At 36.7% G+C, this 20,671-nt stretch overlaps 1 protein-coding gene across 3 annotated transcripts in view; it reads left to right on the forward strand.

Moving 5' to 3' along the window:
• Positions 1 to 20,671, forward strand: part of CNTLN (centlein) — a 197,755-nt gene that overhangs the window by 114,048 nt on the left and 63,036 nt on the right. For all 3 annotated transcript variants that reach the window (XM_080371891.1, XM_080371890.1, XM_080371892.1), the window contains 3 exons: positions 11,271 to 11,320; positions 16,308 to 16,399; positions 19,238 to 19,758. In XM_080371891.1, coding sequence (XP_080228017.1) covers positions 11,271 to 11,320; positions 16,308 to 16,399; positions 19,238 to 19,758 — 663 coding nt within the window. The remainder of the gene's footprint in view (positions 1 to 11,270; positions 11,321 to 16,307; positions 16,400 to 19,237; positions 19,759 to 20,671) is intronic.

Raw genomic sequence — 20,671 nt, forward strand, 5'->3', positions numbered from 1 at the left:
TAAATGATTCTGAGTAGTTTGAATGTTTGCAAAATGTAAGTAATGCTAGTACTTTTTGCTTTACTCTTCTTTTGGCAGCATTATCCCCAGACATATGTAATGGTTTTTGCTCTCTCGCACAGTCTAGATCAAACACCTGCTCCCAGGATTACTCTCACTTCCCAAGGCTGTCAGTTGACACATAAATATACAGACCCATGAAAAGAGCATATTTTGCCCTCACTGCAGGCAAATATTCTTGAATCATAATGCTGTAGGAACAAAGTGAAGATTTTCTGTCAGTAGTATTTCACCTGTAGAAGTTGGATAAAGTTTCTGCCTAGCTTGGCTTTCAGGACTCTAAACAATTTCTGAGTAGTAGAAAATCAAAATCACTGTTTGCATTATGATGTATCAGACTCCTTACCCGAATTTGTGACAGCCTTTTCCTGTATTTTCTGTATGGGCTTTTTACAAAAGTATGTGTAATGTGCATGTGCATTCTACTTTTGTTTTACAGAGTAGAATTTTTACCCTTTTGAAGACTCAAGAACAGAAAGTAAAGTTCAGTTTTGCTTACCTAGAAGACCTTTCTGCTTTCTTTCTTCTCAGGCTCCTTTTCTGAGGGGAAGAAAACAGAGCTGCTTCTGCTGTCCCGTTTTCTTTGCAAGGATTATTAGGCTATTTGGCTTAGGCTTTGGGTAAGAAAAAATTACCTGGCACTACTTTCACCTGGTGTCTTTAAGACTTATTTTGGTTAATATAATAAGCAACGCTACTGCCCCTTTTTAAGGACCCCGATAAAGTGCATGCAAAGCTTGCTTAGCAGTCTTCTTCTGCCTGATTTTCTTCTTAATTTGGCTTTCCAGTCTTTAACAATCTTCCATGACTCTGGAGGAAAACATTTGAAAAGGCAACAGTTAACCTCTTGGACTCAGAGTAAGGCTTCCCTGACTGCAGCAGCTCCTGGACTACCCCCCTGATACCTGTCCACACAAGCAACAACAGTATGCATTAGGAGATTGTGGTTGGTTCTGCTTATTGCTCTGAAGAGTCATCCTACTGCAGTCTTACAACATGTAATCCTTGGGAAGGAGTCGTTTTCCTCAGTGGGTTACTCCTTCTTATGTATTCAGCTCTATTAGAAATGAGATTCTCTGCTTGGTTTTATTTTCCAGATAAAATTCCCTGGGACAAATGGAAGAGAAGACTTACTGTTTGTTTGGATGTTTATTTTAGTCTGCCATGAGCCTGCTCTCTTAATTCCTTTTATCCGTATGCAGAGGAGTGCAGGAGTCTCCTGCTGGCCCTACCTGTGAATGCTGAAAGCTGCTGATGAGCAGTGGCTGACTTATGGGATGTCTATTACTCAGGAGGCAGTGGTTTGCTAGAGGACTAACTAGAATCCTCTGGCAATGGGTTAACCTAGGGTCAGCAGCTCTTGAGGGAAGGCGCTCTTTAAACTGATAAGTGCAGAAAGAAAGTTTATGCTATAGCTCAGACTATCTTTCTAAATTATCTTTTCTTTAATGCATTGAGACCCAAGTGCACATGTGTATATGTACCTTGGACTTGGAGCTGTGTGAGGGCTCCTGATGGTATCTTTAGAACTGCTGACAGTTAAAAATGATGAGTACTAGGAAATTTTGTTCTAGCAAGAAGGTATATTTTGCAGAAGCTCTGCTTATATGCAGATGGTACAAGCATTTCGCCTATTCCAGTAACTTGATAAGTAAGCAACTGTTACAGAGAATTTCTTGCTGATGCCTAGGTATAATCTAAAAGAAATTAGAAGTAATTCCTTTGGCAAAGCTGATTTTATAGCACAGCTTTTAATATGCTAACTCTTTGTGTATTCCAAATGGGTAAGTATTATAAAAATAGCTAAATAATGGAGGAGTAATCAAAAATATTACATTGCAATAAAATAGAGTTCAGAATATTTTATGGTACTTGAAATAGCAGATACTATAATTGTGGGTCAAAATGGGTACCTTTAAAAATGTATGCAATACCAGCATAAAGTATTAGCTGGATAGATTTGATGTCTCTTGATTTCTTACTATCCATGTTTTAATATTGCCAAGTGAAACTGTGGCAATCATAGTTGGAGGACAGAAATGAAGCATTTGTAGATAAAACAGGACGCTGTGTGCTTTCCTGATCCTCTTGGTGCCTTTTGTATGCGTATGTTATAAGCAAGAAGAATTACTTTCATGAAGTTATTGATAGCAAACAAACCACTTGGAGGTTGTTCTCATGGTATGAAAACAAAGACACGATTCTACTTCTGATCTGCCATATTAGAAGATAGTGACAGTATTCTAGGAAGTGCCAGTAGGTTTCTACTAATTTAGGGTGCTGATTCCTGTTAATTCAAGGACTTGGTAAATTCTCCTTGGCTAGGAAGGAGGTGGAGGTTGTTCTCTGGCCATGTAATCTAAAGCAGCAGAGACTGCTGCTCTCCTGAACTACTTCTTGTCAATAAAGTAAACTTTCAAGTATTTTGCATTAGATTATATTGTCAGAAGATCTCTGTGGGTTTTCAACTTGTTTTGAAACCAGATTAAAAAATGCTTATCATTGAGAAAGATTTACTGAAGAAATAGAGTCACATTCTATGAGATATACTTACAAATAGCATAACCTTTCCAGGCAGAAGGCTCAAGGCCATGAGGCAGTTTTAGGTCTGTGTAAAGGTGAAAAGCAGCATACCAGTCTCTAGGCTTTGTATGACTTTAAGTCACTTTTCTCCCATCTGATGGGCTATCATTTGAACTTAGCAAAGCTGCTGTAAAATACAAACATTTCAGTATAAACAAGAGCAAGGTGTTGTTTCTGGAAGGAGTCATAAATTCTGGATTCTTCCCAGTCCACTGGTTTTATTACTCTTTCAAGCACATTGCAAAACCAGCCTTTTTTTCATCCCTCTTTAGAAAGTGGTCCTGAGCAGAAAAGTGTGGGAGCTGAATACATATTTTAAATGACTTGATGATCTTAAAGGTCTTTTCCAATCTAAATGATTCTATGACTCTAAATAAGATTTACAGTTTATCTAAAGATACAGGATTAGTGTATTTGTTCTTAAAATTAGAAGTGGCAGTCATGTGAGTCACTCATTTATGTAACCTTTGTTATTGGCAAATTTGGTAGGGTATTACTGTAAATATTCAGGGTATGTTTTTCAGCTACACAGTCTTCTTTAGGACTCTAGAAACCTTGACTATAAACTAACCAAGACTGAAAAGAACTGTCCCATTGCTGTCAGAAAAGAGTTGTTTGTCATGTTTTGAAAATGTTTTATAGCTTTTCAGCTTAAAAAACCCAGACCAAAGTGATTGAAATGAACCTCTGTAAAGAATGCATCTAGATAGAGGCCAAATGGTAACTGCAGTTTCAACATTGCAAGCTTTTAGAAGTGGCTCACCGTATTAGCATTACCACTGCAGATAGGAGTTTAATGGAACTTAAAGTTTAACTGAGTGGTTACTTACTTTTCATCTGAATCACTGATAGCTGTTCCTAGTAATGAATCTCCTTTGCTTAATGCAATTCATGTATACAGCTAGAAGATGTTTTATGCAAGTTTTTAGAGACAATTCTGAACAGTTTTTGAAAAACATTGAAATTTACTTAGGTTGTATTTCTGTTTTTAGAGGGTTTTTTTTGTCAATTTATTAATGGTTAAGAGCTTACTTACAGAATTCTGGAGTTTTACACCCTGCAAGTTTTCACTTGCATGTATCACTTAGTCCATGTATCAATATAAAAAATTGTTCAAGTTGGCAGAATACTTCACAGTATTTGATAAACATTTGCCCAAAGGTCATGTCTGGTATCTTTCTATTGTTAAATTACATCCTAGGAACTTCCCTTTTTATAAGTTGAATTAAACAGTAGAATGAATACACAGCATGAATGTGACAGAGACTGTAAAATGCAGTAGTAGCCTTTGACTTTGTCAAGAGAAAAGCTGTCAAGATGTGAATTTATCACAAGCTGGAAGTGATCAATTTATACTCACACTCAGGTTTGTTCATCATTCCTCTTGACCTGCATTTTCCCGTTGTATTCAAATCCCATCATTCATTCTTAAGTTATGGTTCAAAGGTCTGTCTTCACTGAGTCTGTAGAGCAAACCCTTTTTTCCAAAGAAAAGTTTTTTGTTTTGCTATTATGATTAGCATAGACTTTCTTTTGAGTTCTGCATTGCTATATGTATACAATTTAGAACCCTAATCACATCTGTTGTCTATGTTAAGTTTTTCCATAGGCCTCATCTTTTTTTTTCTTCTGGTTCATCAACCTTAACCACAGGACTGCATAGTTTCTCCTTGTTCATTCCTTTCTTGTTTGTTTTGTTTTGTTGATGTGCTTAGCAGCACTTCCATGCCTACGTACATCATAGTCCTCCTTTTGTACAGAGGTATCATCTGTAAATGAACTTCAGTTTCTAGCTCTTCCCTGTACAAGTGGAACTTAAAATCTGCTTCTTGTAAAATGCTTAAAAGGTAGAGATTTTTTAATTGTGCACTAGACATCATAGTGAGATCGTGCTTATGAGATGCTGACTGAAATAACACAAAAACTTAAATACAACCATAGAATTTAAACATTTCAATTTGAAAAAGGCAGATCATTGGTTTTCCTTGAAAAATACAGATTTATAAATTTTATGTGCTATATATTTTATTTGCTTGCTCAAGCAAAACCAACACGTAGCATGAAAGAGAGAACTGGAGAGAACCTTGCTTTTCAGCTGACATATTGTCATAGGAGACTTGTGAAAGGATAAACTGAAAGCATTCTCCATGTTTTGCGTTACAGCTTCAAAACAGACAGCTGGCTGTTTCCAGATTTTTGTAGGTTCTTAAAGAAGACAACATTATACCCTTTCCTCTTTTTTGTTGAGCTGCACCCTTGTAACAAAATGTGCAGGCTACAGTACTTTTGTGGTGAATTTTAGAGAACTGAACATTGCTTTGAGAAAAGTAATGATAACTCTTACTCAATGTCTGGTTTTCTTGCAAGTGGGACTCTACAAGGCAAGTCCTGACTGTGGTCCCCTTCCTATCTGAAGAAGTATTTACTTTCTTAACCCAGGTGCTTGGTATTTTTTGTTATGATGCGTATACAGGTGACTTGTCTTGTTTTTACAAGTTGTAGCTAGAATAGCACATTAAATATATTCAAATATCAGAGCATGTTTTACTACGGAGTTTGGGAACAAACAGAAAAGAAGGAAGAGCTACTTGCTTCTGTATGTTGTTCTTCATGTTGCAATTTTTGCTCTGTCTTTTGCCTTAAAATGTAAAAAGACTTATGAATAATAGTAAAAAACCCACTTGACTGCACACAATCCTGATAAAAAGCCAGTTACTTGTACATTCCTTTATCATCTCGTGATTTTGTATAATGATACAAATTACATATTTTTGTTTTTCTCCATATTTAGCTCTATATTTACTATAAAAATTCTGTAGGAAATTAATTTGAAGATTTTGTTGCATTAAATTTGTTTTTCCAAAATAAAGGATTGAATAGAAATCAATACAGAATCTGTTCCCAAATGAGTTAAACGCTTAGAAATTTGCTCAGTGCTAACTGTGTTGACCTTGAGTGGCCCAGTCTGTGCATTCAAAACGTAACAAGTTTGTGAACTGAAGATTGCCAGGCTTCAGAGATCAGAAAAAAAAAAGAAACCAAGAAACGAACAAACAACTAATTAGGGTAGGATAGGATGACAGGAATTGGTTCAAAAAAGGGAGGCTATATACCTATGTAAGCTTCCCCAGACTGAACAAAAAGTAAGATCAGGATGCAGGTAGCAGTCTCCCCAGTGAAATGCAATTTATTCAGTTTGCTTTAATGTGACATGTATGATATCTACATACAAGACATGTTTTAATGTACTGCTGCAAAAAGCATAAATCTTGGGAAAGGACAACATTCTCTTTGCTAGGAGGAATCTAGTCTCTTAGGTGAAAAAATGAGACCTGGTGTCTAGCTGAGGTGACAGTGTCCTCTTGCACCAAGAATGCTCCTGCAGTAGAGACTCTTTCTAAGGATAGGAGGAAGTGGGTGTTTTAGATAAGATAAGGAAAGCTGGTTTATTTAAAAAAAAAATGTCAACAATAGTTGACTGACATATTAATCAACAGTATGAAGAAATAATTTACAAGTACTTCTGTGCCAGAAGCCCAGGAAACAAGATGTGGAGCTAGACTGCTTGGCATCAGATGACAATACTGACACACTAGGCTTTTCAGTGACCTGGAGGAAGAAGAGTAATCTGTGTGGTACAGTGTTGCCTGGGAACTAGCTTTGCAGGAATGACAGAGTAGGATTACCTGGTGAGAGAGTGTCACTGTATGAAAAGGATTATTGAAGTGTAATTAACAGACAGGTATTACAGAAAAAGGGAACACTGTGTAATGCTTTTGCATAGAAGTCCTGTATTTTAATAATAAATAAGTAGCAGTGAGATTGTACTGCTGATCTCTTCATCAGGATGCTGACGATGCAGAAATAAAAAGGGAGATTCAACGAGTTGTGAAGGACAGGCTGTAATCATGGAAGGTTTCAACTATCCACATGGAGCCTGCATCATTATCTTGCAAGGCAAGATGTAGAGATACAAAAATTTTGTGGAATAAGTAAGTTTTTTAGAACAAATAATCTTAGAAACCAAAAGGAAGAATACTGTCTGGATGTTGAATGGTACGCAGAACTTAAAAAGCATTAGAGAGAAAGCCTCTCTGTAATAGTTACCTCAATACAATGAGAAGTACAGAATCATGCAGCTTGGAAGGAGCCTCTGGAAACTGTCTTGTCCAACGTGCTGCTCAAAGTGGCATTTTGGGAAGGATCTTATCAAGTTTTGACAGAAGATGGAGGAGATGAAGCCCAAGGATGGAGATATCAGAACCTTTCTGGGTGACTGGTCCAGGGTCTGGCCAGCCTAATGAGCAATTCCTTTTTTATATCTAGTTGGAATTTGATGTATTCTAATTTGTGCCCCTTGGATTTTGTATCATCCACTGTGCTCCCTGGGAAGAGTCAAACTCCATCTTTTTGATACCCTTGCATTAGGTAGACAGCAATAAAATCTTTGCTTCTCCTAGGACTGAATACTCAGATCTTTCACCTTGTTGTTGTAAATCATGTGCTCAGTCCCTGACCGTTTGGTCCCCCTTTGCTAGACTTAATCTAACAGGTCAGTGTCTTTGTTGGAGAAGCCCAAAAGAAGACACAGCCACACATGCAGTCTCAGGAATGCCAAACAGAATCAATTTTGTAAACCCAATTTGACTATACTCTTGCCCATACAGCTAGTATGTTCTTAGCCTTTGCCACAAAGGCATGTCACTACCAAATGTTCAACTTGTTGCCCAGAAGTACCCTACTTTTTTCTGAAAAGCTGCTTTCCAGCCAGTTGGTGTCCTAGAATGACCTGTTGTCAAGAGTTGTTCTGGCAGGACCTTTGTCTTTGGTGAACTTCATGAAGTTCCCATCAGCCTATTTTTTCCACCTATGCGGTCTCTGTGAGCAGTGGTCCAGCCCTCTAGTGAGTGTATCAGTTACTCCCTTTAGTTTTATATCATCTGTGAACCTGCTGAGAGCAACTCTAACCCATCTTTGAGGTTGTTAATAAAGATATTGAACAGTATTGGTTCTGGTATGGATCCCCGAGGGATGCTTTTAATTACTAGCTGCCAGTTGGACTCTGCACTACAAATCATCACTCTTTGAGCCTAACAGTCCAGCCAATTTCCCAGCCACCTTACCTAGTTTTCAATTCAGATCTCAACTACTTGGCAATAAGGAGGTGGGAGACCATCTCAAATTCCTTGCCAAATTCAAGGTATACACCATTGCCTGCTCTACCTTTATTCTTACAGCCAGTCATCTCCTTACAGAGGCAGTCAGGTTGGTAAAGCAAGATTTTTCCCTTGGGAAATCCATGCTTGCTGATTCCAGGAAGGAATCACCTTCTTCTGAATTAAGTGGCTGGACATGACTTCCAGGATTATTTGCTCTGTGACTTTCCAAGAAAAAGAGGTGAGGCCTTTCCCCACATCTCATCCTTTATGATGGGTTCATGTGACAGCCTGTTTTTTTTTCTTCTTTTTTCTAAATTAGATTTGAATAGTAGCAGAAGAGAGTGGACTAAATCAATTGGACTGGGAATATTAACTTTGCAGAAAGGGAGCCACATAAAAATGAAGCAACTAGAGTCAAAAATCTGCAACCCTCCAAACACTAGAACAAGCAGTACAGAAAGGCTATGAACAGCTGGAGGCTGTTAAGAAAGGTACTGCAGCTGAAACCCACCTGAAATATGTGCTACAATTTAAAAAGTGACATTAAAAAAAACCCAACAAACCAGCCACCACCCCAAAACAGTGTTAAAAAGCTTTCTGTAGAGACTCACTGGGGAAGTTTATGTGACCTTCACAGAGGAAAGGTCAGTGTTTAAAACATAAGCTTGCATTGGTGCGGACAGGTACGTGCATGAACAGTGGCAGGACAAATGCAAGTGAAAAGTTGAGGGGGCAAGAAAAGCTCTTGGAAGGGCGGTTTTCAAAGATTCTTAGGCTATGAAAGTAACATTTTTCGTAAAGAAGCAGCCAGTTAGGAAATTTGTGGGTTTACAACGCCATGAAAGAACAGCTCAGTGAATCTTTGCCTCAGTCTTCCCTGGCGTTAAGATGCTGAAGATGCTAAGAAGGTGCCAACAACTCATGTATTCTTTGTAGCAGATAGATCTAAGGTGTTTGATCTGTTTGAAGTAACTGTACAGCAATTAGGAGGTCAAGCAGGTATGTTATTTGTTAATATCTTGGCGTTAGGATCTTCACACCCCGAGGAGCGTGAAGAAACTGGATTCTGCAGTTACTGAACTGCAGCCGCATTGGGAGCAGCCACTGTGCCAGTGGGCTGCCGTGCGCTGCAGCGACCGTCAGTGGGGTTGGCTCCAGAGGGAGCGGCAGACGTGTGAGCCTGACTGCAGCCATACCTGGGAAGGTGGCAGGCTGTCTTTAGGAGAAGGGGCGAGACACCAAAAATGGGAGACTGATCACTGAGCACAGATAAACACAGTTTTGTTGGGGAAGCGTCGGTGTGGCTCCTGTAAGGGGAAATCCTGCTTCATTAACCTGCTGGAATTGCAGAAGGGTTACAGTAACTATGTGGTAACAGTGATCTGATCTGTATTTCCCAATTGCCTTTGACAAGGCTCTACATGAAAGGCTATAAAGAAATTCCATTCTTGTGGGATTGGAGGAAAGGTCCTTTTAGCAGGGGGCAAGTTAAAGCAAGGGAAACAAAGGGTAGTGCTTATGTGCCACTTTCAGGATGGAAAGTTGGGAATCAGACTGCATAAACTGTTGGGCTTGTGCTCTCTCCTGAGTTGCATCTGCTTTTGCCTCTGCTGGAGGCAGAGCATTGGTGATGGATAGACCCAGTGCTGGTCTAACCCAGTTGGGCATTTCCGTCATTCATGCAAGCCAGTCACTGACTTGTATGGGTTGGATCTTGTATTACAAATTGTAATTTCTTGTCTAAGCTTGTCTGACATATTTCCAGCTTAGATATATCATAACTTCAGTTGGAGACTGTTTCACAAATTAATTTATTTGGAAGTGCTTCAGATATTCAGACTATAAACCTACCCCTTTACTTACTTCATATCATGTATTTACTTCTGCATGTCTTTCATCACCCTAAAAAAATTATGCAAAAGTTAAATCCTTTTAAAAATCTTGTACAATTATCATTGTAAGCTTTCACTTAGTGTGTGGCAGGTAGTATGTATAGATGCATGTAAGCATGTGTTCATTAAAAAAAAAATTTTAAAGGTGAAAAATAGCATGTCCAGAAGGTGGAGGTTCAAGCAGGAAGCATGTAATGTTGAATATAGTCTTTTAATTATGTAAACAGATAATGTTTTTTCAAGGACACGTTTTGCTATTCAGTCCAAAAAGTGAACATGCTGTGAAGAGTTAGAACAGTGGAGGTAAAGGCCACCAAGTCTGCATTATAGAAATTGATGATGACTGGGGCGTGGCGAATGAAAGAAGAGCAAAGAAAGTCAACCTGTGAGGGCAGCTGAGTGATCCTGGAAGTAGCTGAAGTCTTTATGTGTCATGCAAATCAAGTCACTTCAACTTTTCGTGTTTCTCATTTTCTTTACTTTGTGTGTTACAGCTGAGTCAGGGATGCATTTAACATATAATGTGCTTTAAATAAGTTGTATACTGAAAGACCTTTTTTTAAAATCCTTTCCTTACATTAGCAGATATTTTGGCAGCCATTTCTTTGTGCCTTATCCCAGAGGGATTTCGTAGATCATAAATTTCCCATGCAGCAGTTCAGAGTACAGCAGAAATGGCTGTGAGAAGATTGGCAATCCGGTGTTCAGAATGGAGCTAGAATAATATGCATTTCTACAGGACATCAGTTTATATTTTAAGCAAAGTTTGCATATTAAAGGACTGCCCAGTGTTCTGTTTACTGTAGGATCTTAGGTTAAAATGTGGGGACTTTATTGCTAAGTTAGTGCACAACTGTATTGTTAAAGATCGTGTCAGAAAACACAAGTATAAATGAACCGTTTAAATTAATGTCATTCATTCTAGTATTTCACAATGTGACTTTGAAACTTTAGCATTGGAATCCTGACAACTGCATTTGTATGTGATTTTAATGGAATGAAAACCAGTAATTCAGAGATTTTGTTGTACAGAGCTTACCTGGTTGATATGACAGGACAAACTATAGTAGTAATGCAGTAGTAGATCAGGTCTGAAAAAGCGTAGGAGGCATAATAATAATTTTCTCAAATATAATAGTAAGTTTCTCAAGTATTTCTCAGATGGTCGCTGGAAAAAGAGGAGTGGTAATGTATATCTGTACAAGGTTGGCTGGTGCTTTCCCCTAAGACTGAATACTTACTCCCCTCTTAACAGGATTCCCTTTACTGGTCTCCTTTTAATCTCAGGCATTTCCTTACATAAAATGACTGTCTGAAACTTCTTAGTGTATGTTAAAACCAACATTATATCCGAATTTTGTAAGTTCAGATATAGAAGTTTTAATCACCTGTTGTACAAATGACTCCTTATGTTTGAAATATGCTAAGTGTCATCAAATTAAAACTAATTCCTTGGTGTTAACAACGTTTTCCACAGTAATATACTGATATGGGTTTGGTTTCCTTTTTAAAACATTTTTAGTGGCATGTATGTGATTGTTCTGTGGTTGTTACTTTTTTATTTCTTCTTTTGTAGACTGAATCTTGAAGAAGAATTGGATCAGATGAAAGTACACCGATCTGTGGGTAAGTTCACGGTACACCAGTTTAATTGTTGGCATCAAAAAATGTAAAGTATAGTATTTTGTATGGTTGTATGTAGTCCATTAGAAATACTAATTTTAAGGGTTTTTTCTCTCTTAAGGGTAATTTCTTTTTCTTGAATGTGTGTTTTGTTAGCATAAGGCCATATGTATTCTTATTTCAAAGTATGTTTACCCTTAAGTTATCTACATGCCTATTAAATCAATTTCAATTTTTATAGATACACATAATATGTTTGCAACTGATATGTATGTACTACATATAAAATTGTTTTAAATATCTATCTATATGCATAAAATATGCATGAAATCTAAAACATGTTTATATGTTTATGAAGCTTTCCTCCAGAATCGGAGATGTTTTTTGCAGTATTGCAATACAGTGATACAGAAGTTTCATGATACTTCAGACTTTTTTTAATATTAGTCTCAAAAAGTATGTGAATTCAAAAGTAAATCAAAATGGTGGAATTCTTATAAGAATTATCATGGATACCTTATTTTATATCTTTACAAAATTTACAATAGTTGATGGTTCTGTGAAGATGGGTCTTTGTCAGTCAGATAGGTAATATATTACCATTGCCTCTCCATCATTGCTCTGATTCTTTGTATTGTTTGCTGTTCCTGGGTCTGGGAGGAGTATTCAAGAAAACATAGTTACAGTCCAGCTGGGTTTCACATTTGTGGTGAATTCTGCAAAGGAGCAGAGTAGGAGACTTGGAGAAGTACTCTGCATGTTCTCAGCAATAAAACCTTACCATTCTTTATCCCAGTTTTCTTTGGGTTTGGTGTTGGGTTTTTTTTTTGTTTTGGTTTTTTTTGTGGTAATCTTGGCCACTTGAATGAAAAAATTAAGATTTTTTTCCCCCTCTTGATTTTATATTTGTTTTATAGTACCTGTAAAACTAAGTGGAAGTATCTGCTGCTGAGGATTGGAGTTACTGCTTTCTTTTGTGTTTCTTCTTATCTGTTACTTTCATAGCCCCAGATAGAGCTGAAGGGAAGTAGTGAATGTTTCAAATATTGACTTTAAAAATCACTTCTCTTTTTTTTTTTTTTTGCAAATTTAGTCAGTCTTTGCACCGAGAACAGTGGAAAGGCAACCAGCAGTGAAAAGGAGTTGAGGGCCTGCTGGGCAATAACCATGCGTTTCCAAAAAAAACCAGTCAGATCCCTGACACAGCCAGTTCTTGACATGTTTAATGCTTTAACAATTAAGTCTTTTATTCCTTCTTTTTTCAATATCTTCTCAGATTGAAATACATCCTCCTGTGTGGGTGGATACACATTTTTAGTTTGGTTATTGTTCTGATGATCAATTGTTATATTGGGACTTAAGGGTTAAACTACTAGTGAAGTGTGTTAGCCAAATTTTATTTACCTTTTCCAGCATTTGTTGTTTTAGGTTTCATTTAGGACAGGAAATTTTTGGCAAGATTCAAAATCAAGTCCAAAGATATGTATTAAGCAACACTTTTTGTTAGCACATAAGACACAGCTGATTCCATCCATTTCCAAACTTTTACCACTTGAAGTATTAAAAAAAATAGTTTCTCACCAGTCTATAAAAAGTAATTTCCTTGTTCCCCTTGCAAATCCTAGGGTACTTCAGTGTGGTGGATACTTTTATCAATTAGTTGACATTTTCTAGAAGATCACACTGTAGTGACTGAAACTGCGTGTCCATCTTGAAAGATAAATAAGTGCATGTGAGCAATCTTTGCTCATGTGGTAAGAAAGTGTGCATACCCTCTGCCCTGAAATGCGTATTAAATACCTTCTTCCAAATAAAAGTGCAGCCTCAGGTCTGTTCCCTGTAGTTTGCTGAGAATCCAAACTTGATACAGTCTAAACAGACTTTGTTCAGGGTCTTAGTAAGTATATTTTCTTTTCTAAAAGTAACCCTGACGTGAATTTACTCAGCTTATGAATGAAGTTGGAATTCACTTTCACCTTAGCAGGTTACCTGTTTCCGTCAGGCATTCTCACATCAAGGATGAATTCTGAAAGAAGTGGGTGAGTTACCCTGTATTAAAAGAGATGAGCCTTATCCTTTTGCTTGATTAGATATCAATTGTGTATGTCAGGAGGAAGTACTGGATAGCTTTGTTGCTCCTCCATGTCATTTTTCAAACCCTGCTGGTCAAAGATGAAGGAGGTCAGGGGAAAAGGAAACTCTGCTCCTGCCGTTCCTGAATCCCTTTCCATTCTGATTCATTTGCCCAAAGTGTCTCTTTTGCCATTGTCAGTTATTTTCCAGCAGTCATCACATCCAAATTCACTATTCATGCTATTCATGTCATTATTTGTTATGAATGTAAGGAATGTGTTGGCAGGCACTCATGCCATTTCTGCCAAAATCAAGTGAGGGGGTCCATCTAATCCTATCCAGAAAAATAGCAAGTGCCTTATTAAAAGAAGGTGAAATGTTGGTCCCCTATTTCTTCGAGGAGGAAGTTGAAAGGCTTCTTCCATTGTGAGACTTCTGAACCTACCATGTCCACAGCTGATCTGTGAGAATGGAATTTTTTTCTTCTGGTCTTCACAGTGGTTTTTCCTACCAGCTGTTTCAGACTTGGCACATCTTTGGGAGCATGCGTGGCTACCACTGGAGTCAGTACCACAGTGGCTTTCTGTACCACAGCGTGTCCTGTCTGTTGGGGGAATCCTTTACCTGGTGCATACCAGAGGTAGAAATGTCATTCTTTTTGTGGTTCTCGTAGGTACTCTATGAGTGCCTAATACACAGCTCTGGTTTTTTTGAAACTGGTAGTTTTTTCTCTGTGTAAGAAGGCTTCCTGGAAATAATAATAGTGAACTGTAGTATCACAGTTCAAGTACCGTTTTGGCAGCAGTGTTGAGCTAACTTAGCATCAGATTTGGTGACTATTAATTAGGAATTAAGTGTTCTGTTCTAAAGCTGGCAGTTAACTATGTTTTCTCAGTGGGATGTAAGTATACTTGTGTGAGACCATGGTAATTTGATCACTGAAGATAGTGGGGTTTGTGACCTGTGGGCTTGTTCCTTGAGAGAGAGCTTGGTATTTTTTTACGTAGGAGTATGGTGGGTAGAGCGTATGTCTTGCTGAGTAGACTGATAGGATAAATCTTAACTGCTATCGTAGACAGACAGACAGTTACAGGCAATGCTATTTCACTGTCTCCCTAACCAATTCCTGTGAACAATTACATAACAATTAAAAGGGAGGAGGGAAGAAGAGGGCTGGATAAGCCATTTATTTTTCTGCTCAGTAGAAAGGGTTATGTATCAGTGACCTTTGACTTTAATAAAAGTTGCTTCTGATTTCTGTGATAATACTGAACATGTGTATAGTCTTTTGTATCTGTTTGGCTGTACTATATTCTCTGCATATAATATGTTTATTTATAGAGTTTTCAATTGTATTTTAATATATCCACATAATAAACATAACACCTTGTGTGCTTTGATCAGTTTCTTTAACTATGGGAAATAATTTTTCTTTTCAGTGGAGTAAAGTAAATGCTGATATAAAAGCTACAGCAGACATTCAAATGAGTGAATATTTAGAAAAAGATGAAAAGCATGTTCATATTATCTTTGTGTGTTACTTAAAGAATGTTGTAAATGTATGCAGTACCACTGTGCTGGGGGACTGTAGTCTGAAATAACATGGGAACTAACATATTAATATCAAGGTAAAGGTACATATTCCCCAGATGCATAGTTTTACCTTTTTCAGCTTTTATTATCTTTAGAATAGTGTTCCATTTATTTCATGAATACAGAAGTATTAATTGGCCATGACATGTTCCAAAGACAAAAGAAAGGTCTAATTCACTCTAACAAACTTGTTAGTCACTGTTTATATCAAGAGGATTGTGAATCTACAGAGAGTAACACTGTTTTCTTCTACAGTTGCTTTGTTTATAAATCAAAAATTTTTAAGTGACCTGCAGTGTCTGCTTGTAGTTTGAAATGATACTTCTGAAGGAGACCACCATGTAGCACAGACATTTATCCCTTAAGATTAATTCTTTAAGTTAATTTTAGGGGAAGAAGTGCACAAAAAGAAATGTGAATATTGTGGTGTTTTTGAAGTGTTGGGATTTTTTGTTCTTGAACGTAGTATTCCATATTCTAAGAAAAAGTCCTTCTCAAGTATGTAATTGCTCATTTCTGTGAGCAGTGGGCAATTTGTGAATGCTAAGCTCTTGGTTCAAATCTTAACAGAAGGCATTACTTCTGATTTACTGTATGTACTAGTACTTCTAAACTTTTTCTTTTCATTATTCTCTATGAATAGATCTGATTGTTAACTTGTCTTTTTTGTGGGATTTTTAGTACCTAAAGTGCACAGCTGTCTCAGAGTGATAATGCTTAGAGTCATGTTTGCTCTCATTAGTTCTATCAATTTCTAATTGTTATGAATTCACAGTATTACAGTGGAGTGATTTGTGTGATTTATCTGGTGAAGTACATGATCTTTCACTTAACAAAAAAAGGAGTTTAAAGTTTTCATCCATCCTGGTTCTGTTACTGTTTGCTTTGTTCACCAATCACTCTGATCCTCCTAGCAGGGGACAAGACCTAGAGAACAAAACTGGTAGCGACTGTGTAGATAAAAAGCTAGTGAATTCTGCTTTTAAGGCACAGAGGGAATAGTATATAAAAGAATAAAAATTGGAATGAAAGTACAGCGTCTTTAACCTGCAGATCTATTGTACCTTTGAAAAGCTTGTACTCTGAAAAAACATACTGTGATGCTACAAAGATTCATAATTATGTGACAGAACACTTTGAAAAGAGGTCACTCTTTAGAAACTGACCACAAGGCTTACTGAGAAAATAGACTACATTATGAATAATTGTAGAAGTAAAGAATGCATTTCCTTAAGATGTCTAGGTATTGTTTTATTGAAATACTAGGTGTCACGATGTAGTTTATTTATTCTCTGATACAGATGTATTATTTATTTTCTGACAGAGCCACTTTTTAAAGTTAGTGAAGATGATGGGGTCAAGAACAGTGCTCCAAAGGGGAATATGAAAGAAGTTTCACATCAGACATTACAGAAGGTAAGATACCAACTCCAGCATATAGATCTACATTTTAATGTAAGAACCATACATATATATATATATAGATAGATAGATAAAAGTCAGTACTTATTAATTGAGGCCATGATTTTTTTTCCTATTTCAAAAATACAGATTTCCAAAATTGTGTCAGAAATTAATTCTAGTGAAGTAGCTGTGAATGCATCCTGTGAGATAAACAGGGTTAATGTCAGAAAAGATGAAAAGCATGTTTAGAGATATAATATTAAAAATTAACAAATTATATAAATTGGAAGTAATACACACTTAGCATTTTACCACTGTTAAGTTCAGAAACCTTCATTTCTTTTCCTTAGTATTTAACTTTAGATGATATCAGGGTTAATCTCCACAGAGCTCTTGCTATGGAATAAAATTGATACATAATAGTGATAAATCCACCTTTTGCTGTATTTAAATTTTGGCACAATGTTGCATGTGCAAATGTTTTCTATATACGTGGGTTTATCACTCTTCACAGATAGTACCATATCCATTTAGTGTTCTTTGACTTAGCAAACATGATGAGTATTTAATTATTACTGCTCAACATTCTACATGTTTTACTTCATACCATAACAAGATGTTCTTAACTAGTTGTTATTTGTATTGATATTTGTAATATACACAAGTAGTTCAGTATGTTAACAGGTGTTCACTTAAGAGGGCTCACTTGTATTTTACCATATGTTTTGTTTGCTGCAAAGAAAAGACATCCTTCAGACAGTATCATGCCTTTTGTTTGTCATTTTGCAAAACAATATTTGTTTAATTACTTATAAATCTTTAAAAGCATGCTTAAATTGAATAAACACAAATCTATAACTTTGAATGTCAGTTCGGGTATGTCTATTTATTTTTTATTTGTGAATTAACTTGTAGGAAGTATGGTAATTTACAGCAGATGATGTGATTGCATATACTTGTAGCACTTGCCATATGGTCAGGCAATGAAGTCTGTCATCTCGTTATTACTGAATGACAAACATCATGTTAAAATAATAACACACAGAATAGGAAGTGCTCACATTCATTTATCTTAAGGTAGAGTGAGTAATTGAAATAATATGAATGCTACCATCTGAATTGTCACACAGTTTATGCTTGCTTATCATCTATATTTCAGAACTATAATTTTGTTTGCCAGGTACTACATAATTTTTATCTCTATGGATATACAGAGTTATGATGGTACCTTAGGGACAGGTGTAGAAGCTATTCATTGTTTGTTTCCTTCCAGCTGTCATCCATGACTTTAAGCATAGTGAGTGCAAAAACTTGCTTTAAAGAACTGAGAAAATAATAGCAGAATCTCAGTTCAGGAAGGTGGCTGAAGAAGGGTACTGGTCCAGCTCCTTTTCATTGGGGAGGAAAGTATAAACTATGATTTTAGTCATAAACCTTGGTTTCATTGAAGCATTTGGAAAAATACCGTTTGTTTCTAATTTCACGCAATAACTGTGTGTAGCCATAAGGCAATCCCTTTTAGTTGTGGGAGTGCTACAATTTCCATGAAAGGAAGACAGCAATGGATAGGCATGCTTATTAAAACTATCAAACTCGCAAATGCAATATCAAATTCACAAATGCATATGAAATTTGAGCATTCTTGCCTCTGTACACTAAGACCTCTCATTTATCTGAATCAAATCTGTAGTACCAACTTTGTAAATCATTCCATAAGTTTTAAAATAATTTTAATGCATTGACAAAATGTCCTTGGAAAAGCATATAGCGTTTATTGAGAAATACTATGGTTTCAATTATTTCAATGTCAAAGCAAGTTTTGATGTTTCATATTGCTACAAAGTGATGGAATTGGCCAGTATTTTAGAAGGTGAGTAGCTGAAGTTGCTACGTGCATTCTCTATAGCTCCTTGAAAAACAGTCTTTTCTACCCACGGCCCTAGTGAAAGAGCGGGCATGGACCTTGTAAAAACCAACCAAAAATATTTCTCAAAAATGACTAAGTGGTTACTGAGCACCAAACTTACTCTGATGCCCTTTGCAAGCTTCTGGGGAAGTCTCACAGACTAGATGTTCATTTTAGTATCCCCTGAAATTAAAATTGCACCTTATTTCTGGAAATTGTGGGCTTTGCTTGTAACTTTAAGCAAATATTCGAGAAGAACATTGAGAATCATTGTATTGTTAATGGCCTCGATTATGTGTAAGCCTTGGAGGACTGTACAAACAAAGCATATGCATCATACATAGGTAGAATATGCTGCTTTAAACTACATATGAGTTTACAAAGCAGATTCATTGAAACAGGGTAAATTGTCCCTTTCTGTGAGTAGAAAATACATTTCAGCCTTCATACTCTCAGGTGCTGAGCTTGGTTGGTTGGTTTGGAGTGTTTTGCAAGATCAAATTAATATTTAATTTGTGAACTTACAACACGTGAAAAAACTTGTTGATTTAAATAGGTAGGGCAAAGTTGTCAGTATTACAAAAAAAAATCCTATCTGAAAATGTGTTTTTTAAATTCAGTTAGTATGTATAACCATAACCAAATCAGTAATGAGCTCAAGATGCATCAGGAAGGTTCATTAACATACTTAAACTTCTGTGTCACTTTGCCTGGAATTTTAAGTTCTTTTACCATCTGCCCTTTGTTCAACAGCTGTATTATTGCAGCTAAAATGTTTTCATCTGCACTACATTAGAATTATTTTTAACTTAAGGACTATAGATTGCTTTTGTCCTTGTGCTCTAATGTAATATTATTGTCATATAATAAATACATTTGAAACCATAGGGTTTTTTTGTACGTAGAGGCTAAAATATTATGAATGCTAAAATCGCTTTTGTTAGGTACATCAACTAGAGAGAACATTCAAAGCTATTGAAGGGGAATTAAAGAAACAGAAAGAAGTAAATAAAGACTTACTGAAGGAGAAGAATTATTTGAAAGCATCTTTAAAAGTGCAAAAGGAAGATGCAGACACAAGAGAAAGAGATCTGGAAACTCTACTTAAGAGGATTTGTGAAATAAAAAAAGACAAAGCAGAGCTTCAGTTAGCTCTTGATGAGCAGGAAAAAGAAGCTGCATCTTTGAAGAGGCAAGTGGCAGAAGCTAACAGGTTGAGAAATGAAAGTGAAGATTTGCTGAGTCAAGTGCAGGAGCTGAAGTCTTCACTGGATGAAACCAAAGCAGTGGCAGCCTCTGGGCAATGTAATTGCAAGATAACAGGCACCAAGGTTAAATTAAAAACAGCCAAGAAAAAGAGCTCTTTGGGACATCATGGAGCTTTTCTCAAACAGTCCATCAAGGTTATGAGTAATGTATTTGAGAACTTCAGTAAGGACGGCTGGGAGGATGTAAGTGAAAGCAGGTACGGCTCTCATTAACTTAGCCCTGTAGAGGGGACACTGTGCATATGTAAAACACTAGCAAATGGAGATTGAATTTCAACTACTGTTGATTTGGTATTCAAAAAAAATACTGTCAGATCCTTTGAAATATCTTGGGAGGTCTTGTTCTGAGCTTATTGACTGAAATTTGCATGCAAAATTAGCCACAACTGCATGAGTATTTGAATAGGTGCCAGGAAACCCAAAAGAAGGCAATGCTTGATTTCTTCCAGTGATGCTATTTTCATGCAGTCATGAGGCTTGAAATTGACAGTTTGGCAGGTTGATTTAATTTGCTGGCCCTTTGCATATTCACCACTGACAGCTAAGGATTCCCAGGCAAGCCTACTAAGTCGGTTTAGTTATCTTGTGACATGCCGACCCGGGAGGAGAAACATTTTTTCCCCTTAATTTAGTTAGATAAATTTTGAATGACCCATTTCAGCTTGCTAGCAGATGTCTACAAGCTGTTTAACATCCTTTAAATTAAGAACCATCCACACTAATTATTTCATGTATGTTTTATGCACTGTCATTGTACTAACTTTAATTGAATGATGGTTAAAAATCAGTTCTTTAAAGGTAATTGTTACTGCATAGAGTCCCAGTCATGACTCACAAGGCCCTCAGAAAATTGCACTGGCAAGCTTCATAAATGTTTAGAATTTTTGCTTCTGCTTCTGTTTGTCCACACGTACTTGGGAAGGCAGCAGTAAACCACTAGGTAAATGGGTGTCACACCTTTTCAATACTTTGTCCTAAGAGACATGCAAAGAAATTTCTCAAGCCCATGTTTACCCAAAATACAGAGAAGGTGACAAGACAGTGAGGTAAATGGAATTATCTTCATAAGCTTCTTGTTAGCTTTATATGTCATATGGAGCAGATCAACAG

Source organism: Falco punctatus, assembly GCF_963210335.1.
Source record: "Falco punctatus genome assembly, chromosome: Z".
NCBI classification, from domain to species: Eukaryota; Metazoa; Chordata; class Aves; order Falconiformes; family Falconidae; genus Falco; species Falco punctatus.